The sequence below is a fragment of the Chrysochloris asiatica genome, unplaced genomic scaffold (genome assembly GCF_000296735.1).
Source record: "Chrysochloris asiatica unplaced genomic scaffold, ChrAsi1.0 scaffold00004, whole genome shotgun sequence".
Taxonomy (NCBI): domain Eukaryota; kingdom Metazoa; phylum Chordata; class Mammalia; order Afrosoricida; family Chrysochloridae; genus Chrysochloris; species Chrysochloris asiatica.
In genome coordinates, this window is record NW_006408522.1 from 32,715,862 (window position 1) to 32,723,591 (window position 7,730).

At 39.0% G+C, this 7,730-nt stretch overlaps 1 protein-coding gene across 1 annotated transcript in view; it reads right to left on the reverse strand.

The window, feature by feature from the left end:
- Positions 1 to 573: 573 nt before the first annotated feature.
- The window catches only part of TMEM62 (transmembrane protein 62), a 50,635-nt gene continuing 43,478 nt past the window's right edge, over positions 574 to 7,730 (reverse strand). Inside the window, exons 12-14 of the mRNA XM_006831725.1 lie at positions 6,555 to 6,659; positions 4,128 to 4,246; positions 574 to 900 (exon numbers count right to left, since the gene is read on the reverse strand). Of these exons, the coding sequence (XP_006831788.1) occupies positions 574 to 900; positions 4,128 to 4,246; positions 6,555 to 6,659 (551 nt within the window). The remainder of the gene's footprint in view (positions 901 to 4,127; positions 4,247 to 6,554; positions 6,660 to 7,730) is intronic.

Below are 7,730 nucleotides of genomic sequence, written 5' to 3' on the forward strand. Positions count from 1 at the left end.
CGCCCAGACGCCTGACCACGCCTCCTCTGTCAGTATCCAAGCCATAACAGACAAGGGGCCATATTGGTTATTCATTTATTTATTTGATTAGTTAAAAACACCCCTGACCAAGGAAACAGAGGGCCATAATCCTTCAGGAAAATAGGTCTAGGAGCTAATATCTCCAAAGAAGTTAGGGTCAGGTCGAAGTCCTAAAATGGCACCCTTGGCAGCTGCTGAGCACCAGACACTAGGTGCTCTATGTGGGATAACCCAAATACCTTGGACCTGCAGATATTCTCATACATACACTTAGTCTGTGGAACCACACTGTGGATCTCATAGATTATGGCTTTCTCTCCACAAAGGTAAATCTTTATCTCCTTGGAGAAGAAGAAATCACAGCATTAATTCAATTTTCCATTCTACAGCAAGCAGTAGAGAGTAATCCCTCTTACTCCCAGATGTCCAAAGAGCAGCAGCAACCTGAAGCTCTCTCAACAATACTGACTTTCCACTTGATGTTGGTGCAGGGGCCTGCACTAGAAGTGGAGACCTGAGCTTGCCCCAGCTGCTGATGGTGAGGCACAGCCTTCAGGAGCTCAAGTGGCTTTTTAACAGTGCAATGAAAGTTCCAAGTTCAATGGGGTTCAGTGTCCACACATAACGAATGAGAATAGGTGCCAGTAGTGTCAACCAGGTCCGTAAAGGGGAGAAGAAAAAAGCAAGGGTGCCATATGTCACATGAAGAAAGTAGCAGGAATAAGCTTGCCAGATGTACAGTAGTAGCATGAGTAGGTGAACAGGTATAATTTTCAAGTATGTTCCTTGGTGGAGATGAGACCAGAAGTTGTGACCAAAACACCGTTGCAATAAGCTCCAGCACAGGTAAGCCATCAAGGGGATGTTAAAAAACACCAGCTGGAAAAAGGAGCAGAACAAAACCATTACCACCGAGCCTTAGAGGGATTGTTGTTGTTGTTAAGTGCCGTCGAGTTGATTCCAACCCATAGCGACCCTGTAGAAGGTTTCCAAGGAGCAGCGGGATTGGGTCTCATTAATACATTGGTGGCTCCCAAGCATATGTTGCTTTCTCTCTTGGTGGTTAGTTCAGCTCTGATCTCTTCTTTGATCACTTGCTTATAACACAACATTGACTTATAGTTAGTTTTTGTGTCTGTCTGTGTCCTCTTAAAGGCAGGAATCACTTAATTTATGTTGAAGTCCCCAACTGTAGTATATACACTATCACACTAACAGTAGATACTCAGTAGAGTTCAAATTGAAACTGAACTAAGCATATATGTGTAGGTATATAAATATGTGTTGTTGTTGTTAAGTGCTGTTGAGTTGGTTCTGAGCTTGAACCGCCGACCTTGCAGTTCAAATGGCTTTGCAGTCTGGCATATTAACCCATAGCGCCACACCAGGACTCCAAATATGTGTATATACACACACATAGATACTCAAATCATTTTTGGGGGGGGTGAATATTTTTTTCCTTATCTCTATATTTTCATTTGAAGTAGTGTGATAAATTGTTGTTGTTAAGTGCCACTGAATCAGTTCCAACTCATAGTGACACTGTTATAGGGTTTCCAAGGAGTGACTGGTGAGTTTGAACCACCGACTTTGCAGTTGAGTGATTATCCCACAGCACTATACCATGACAAACTTTAAATTGTAATATGAGGGGGCTTCAAAAGTTCATGGGAAAATGGAATTATAAGATAATGGGATTTTTCACAAATTTTTGAAGCCTTCCATACAAGTTTATTAAATTTTTGTTTTGTTTATTCAACAAATATTAATTGGACAGCAATTCTGTGAAAGGCACTGTGCTAGGCTCTCAGTTCTGGACACACTGTGAACAAGTCTGAAAAGAGCCACCAGAGGGTTTATATCCTAACAGAGAATAGAGACCAAAAAAAGATAATTACAGATTATGATAAATTCAATGAAATAAATACTTAGGTGATGAAAATAACTGGAAGATGACCTCTCTGAGGCATAAGGGTTTCCAATGGAGGGAAATGCCTTCCAGGCAGAAGAAACAAAATTTTCAAATCCAAAAGTGGGAAAGGCCAATGTGCCTGGAGCACAACAAACCGGGTGGAGATTGCGGTAGTTAGTAGGACCCACATCAAGTCATGCTGTTTGTAGCATTTTAATCTGAAGAGTAAGCTGATTCGGGTCTTAAAAAGACCACATGAAATGCTTTGTGGTGAACTGACAGTAGGGGAGCAAGAGTAGGAATAGGAGGACTAGTTAGGGGTCATTGCAGTAACTCAGGCAAACAATAATTATGTCTAGATTGTTTAGGTATCAGAGATTGAGAGAAGTGAATGGATTCAAATTACATACTGGAGGCAGAACAAACAATCTATGACTTGCTGATGGACCACTGTTGTTGTTAAATGCCATAGAGTTGTTTCCAACTCACAGTGACTCTGTATAGGGTTTCCAAGGAGCAACTGGTGGATTTGAACTGTCAACCTTGTGGCTCAAACCGACCTTGCAGTTAAGTGCTTATCCTACAGTCACACCAAGACTCCTGAGGATGGACTAGATATAGCAAGGAGGAAAGGGGAACAATTGAGGATACATCCTGAAGAAAATGAGTACTGTGCAGAGAATGTTCTGGCCTGTGGTCAGTGTTTGCTAGGCCATGGTCTTACATATTTGGCTGCCTACAATCCTGCTGGTCATGTTTTACTGACTTGCTATGAGGCTTCAAACTCATTTTAAACAATGTTTTTTGAGCTCTTCTAAAATCTCTGGTGTTGGTCCATTAGTCTCATTGTTGTTGTTTTTAAGTGCCATCAAGTTGGTTCCAACTCAGGGTTTCCAAGGAGTGGCTGATGAATTTGAACTGGTGACCTTGAGGTTAACAGGGTGTTTATTCTATACCACCACACCAAAACTCCACTAGCCCCATTAGGTGAGTAAAATACAAAAATATGAGGTAAATACTTTTGATATGTTTATGGAGATTTGCTATGAATCAGGGCTCTTTGTGTGTTTGTTGTTTTAACAGACTCTTTATCCAAAAGTAAACTGAATGCATCAGTGTTTCCCAGGCAAGTATTTTGCTAAGATTTCACTGAAAAGCCCAGGTCTGGTTTTTGCCCAGTTCTGTTTTCATTGGATAAATGACCCACTTTTCTTGTGTGTCCATTTTTAGTTTCCTCCTCCTGAAACATTTTCTTTTTCCTCCTGAAACATTTTCATTCTACATTGTTGTTGTTATTGTTGTTATGTGCCGTAGATTCGGTTTTGACTCATAGTGACCCTGTACAGGGTTTCTGAGGCTGTAAATATTTATGGAAGTAGAAAGGCTCATCTTTCTCCGGCGGAACAGCTGGTAGTTTTAAACTGCTGACCATGAGATTAGCAGCCCGATTCACAACCACTACGCTACCAGAGTTCCTTCTACGTTAATCATAATCAATTCTGGTTTACTCAGAACTCTGTAATTTATTCTACCAGGGTTGTTGTTAAATGCCACTGAGTCAGTTCCAATTCACAGAGACCCTGTACAGGGTTTCCAAGGAGCAGCTCATGGGTTTGAACCACCAACCTGTGGTTAACAGTCCAGTGTTTATCCTGTAGCACCACACCAGGACTCCCTAATTTCATTTTCTGTTAATGGAAGAAGCACAATAAAACAGCAAATAACAACAGGATCTCTTTCACCTCTTACAAACCCTGCCTTCTAGAAGCATGCTTTTGATATTTACAAAAGAGTAGTGGGAGAAAGCACATAGAAAGCATTCTAAATACAAACATAATATCCGTTTTTAAAGACTACCCTGCCTACCAAGTAGGAAAGATAATCTGTGGCATTTAATTTGAGATTTTGGATTTAATTAATAACTGTACTGCAATTGGATTTCTGAAGGCACAGTGAGTTAGTTGCAGGGCTGCTAACTGCAAGGTCAGCAGTTAAAAACCACCAGACACTCCACAGAAAAAACAGCAAAGCTGTCACTTCTGTAAAGATTTACAGTCTTGGAAACCCGATGGCACATTTCTATTCCATTACATAGGACCAATGTGAGTTAGAATTAACTCAACAGCAGTGGGTTTTTTAGTACCATTTGTCAACAAAGCCAAGATGTTCTTAAACTGCATTTCTGACTTCTTACCTGAAGAATTCCAACTACAAATGTTGAGCTGCCTTGTAGGAAATGTCCATTAACAAAGATACCAAAAGAAAAGCAGCAACCCATTTTTCCTGTAATGATTTCACCAACAAACCATGGTCCTGAAAGAGGCAGTTGATAGGAAAAGAGATTAAATAAGTATGACTCTGACTGCATACCTCTGTCAGATGCATTTATAGGAATAATCAAGAAATATGAGACTGTCACCATAAGCATTTTATTTGCATAGCTTTTTTTCCTTTGCAAATTTCTATGTTGGGGAGTAGAGCAGCTTTATATGATAAGCACTGGACTGCAAACCAGAAAGTCAGTAGTTTGAGCCCACTAGTCATTCCATGGGAGAAAGATGAGGCTTTCTGCTCCCACAAAGATGTACAACTTCAGAAACCTTATCAGTTGGCTATGAGTCAGAACCAACTTGACAACACTTAACAACAACAACAATCTCTGCTGTGCATAAGGTTGCTAAAAGTCAATATTGACTTGATGGCACCTAACAACAACAATCTCTGCTGTGCCTAATGTCCTAATTACCCATCTGATTAATTGCTCTCTACCTCCACATTTCTCTGGATTATAAAAATTATGCCTGAAATTGGTCTGTAGTTTATAGATTCCAGAAGCAGATTAGAGTACATTTTCTAATTTTAGAAGACTTTGATGAAAATATTTCTAAAATGTACTTTTCTGTACTTCTCATCCTTATTAACATAATGAATGTATTTTAATCTTAATGATCTAAAATCACTTTGTACATTAACTATATACTCAGTATTAACATGTTAACATGTATATATTTTAACTTGCTTCTTTAATTTTTATCTAGAATGCCATGCTGACATTTCACTCCTCCCTGTTTTTTACTGATCCTTCTCTCAGTGTGCAGGTTTTAGGAACTACTGTATAAGAATGATAAGAGAGTCAGACTTCCCTTTTCAAAGTGCACATAACCAACATTTGCTGGCAACGAATAGAGTTCAGCTTTAAAAATTCATACACACTTTTCTCAGATATATATTATATAAACTTCTTTAGCAACATTTTATTGTTGGTAAGTGCTGTCAAGTCAGTTCCTACTCATAGCAGCCCTGCATAGAGGTCGAGGCTTTACATCTTCAGGAGAGCAGAAAGCCTCTTCTTTTTCTTATGGGCCTGCTGGCAAGCTCAAACCGCAGACCTTGTGATCTACAGTCCAGTGCCTATCGTGTGCAGCCACCATGCTCCCACTTTACTGACATATTGAGCTAAAAAAAAAAAAAAATGTTTTCAAGTTTCACCTTTTACAAACGGAACAACATCTGCCCTTGAATGTTTTCTTTTACAACTAAAGAACTAAATTACTTGCTTTACCTCCTGGTATAAGACAAGTGTCTAGAACAGCTTCAACCTATCTTCTACCAAGAGAAATTGTCTTCAAAGAAGAATCAGCCATAGTTTGTAATATAGAGAACTGTAAAGTGTCAAGTTTTTAATTAAATTGCCTTCTGTTCTCTGATTTGTTGTTGTTGTTAAGTGCCATCAAGTCTGTTCCGACTCATAGTGACCCTGTACAGGGTTTCTGAGGAGCAGCTAGTGAGCTTGAACTGCCGACCTTGTAGTTCAAACCGACTTTCCATTCCAACACAGTAACCCACAGCACCACACAAGAGTTACTGACAAGAGTTACTAATGAACAACAAAGTCTAAAAGTGGAATAAAAGTATAAAATAAAGACTAAGACTAGGTAAAAAGTAGACTAAACTACTCTTAATTAACTGATATTTATTCACTAAAAAAATACTAGCAAAAAAACCCCTAAAATAGCATTTGCTGCTTCCATAATGGCTAAGTGACTTTGTATTGGGTATAGTAATTTCAAAAGCAGCAGAATTGCTTAGATATGCCCTGACTCATTGCTCATCTCAATTTCTATCTTTCTTGTGCTGAGTTTTTGGAAGTAAATATTCGTAGATACTCACTGAGCTATACATTGGATATTATGTTTCATACTGGGTATAGAGGTAAACAAGACAGATAGGACTCCAATGACTATTCTGCTGAAAAGATAACAAATAAGATCATCATAAATTCTAATAAGAGTAATGAAGGAAATAAAAAGTGTGGTGCAACAGAGAGGATAAAATTTTAAGGAAGTCAAAGAAGGCTGTCCTGAGGAGATGACATTTAAGTTGAATTTCTATTCAATATCCACACAAATACCAATTATTGAACTGTCCTCTTGGCACCACCCATAAGTAAATTTGGTGTTAACCAAAAGTCCTTTAAACATGTTAGGAAATAACTGTTTTCCAAGACCATATCCCAGGAAATGACTTATGAAACCCATATGCCATTCAAAAGCCCAAATAAATCCATTGTCAAAATGCTGTATATAGACTTGGGCAACTCCAACTTACCTCATTTACTTACCCAGTACTGTATATAGGGTCAGCAGCAACACAGAATAGTAGAAGAGATTTATCTTGCTCACAACATGAAGAGAAAATGAAGTCAGATTTACAAATCCTGGAGGGCCTAAACAAATAAATTAGGAAAATCCAGTGAACACATGCAAAGTTAAATTTCTTTATAATAACATTTTCTAGAATACTTCCATGACTGTTATATATATAGAAAATCATTTGTTATATGGTAACTATATATAGATGATCCTATTTTAATTCAGAAGTTAGTAAAAATCATGGTACAGAAATTTAGCAGATGAAACATTCCAAGAAAGGGTTAGTTATGATATATATGTGTGTGTGTGTGTATCTATATGTATATATAGATAGATAGATATAGAAAGATAGAGAGTCCTGGTGTGGCGCTGTGGGTTAATGCACCAGACTGCAAAGCTGGTTCAAACTCACCAGCTGCTCCTCAGAAACCCTACACAGGGTCATTATGGGTCGGGATCGACTCTTTGGCACTTAACAACAACAACAACAAAATATATATATACACACATACATACATGCATATATGTATGTTGCTGTTAAGTGCTGTCGAGTTGGTTCCAACCCATAGCAACCCTGTATAGGGTTTCCAATGAGCGGTTGGTGAGCTTGAACCACTGACCTTACGGTTCAAATGACTTTGCAGTCCAGCACATGAACATATAGTACCACACCAGGACTCCATATATATGTGTGTGTGTATATTGTTATTAAAGGCCATTAAGTCATTCCTGACTCATAGAGACCCTAAGAAGGGTTTCCAAGGTACAGCTGGTGGGTTTGAACTGCTGACCTTTCAGTTTAGTGCTTATCCTATAAGCAACACACTAGAACACATTCTCTCTCTCTGTGGTGGTGGTGGTGATATGCTGTGGAGTCGGTTCTGACTCATAGCGACCTGTACTGGGTTTCCAAGGCTATAAATCTTTATGGGAACAGAAAGCCTCCTATTTCTCCCACGGAATAGCTGGTAGTTTCAAACTGCTGACCTTGAGGTTAGCAACCCAACTCGTAACCACTACCCTGCCAGAGAGCCTCTCTGTCTCTCTAAATATATATCTCTCAAAATTACATATGCACTGAAACTACCAGTCATTCCACGGGAGAAAGCTGAGGCTTTTTGCTGTGTGTGTGTGTGTGTGTGTGT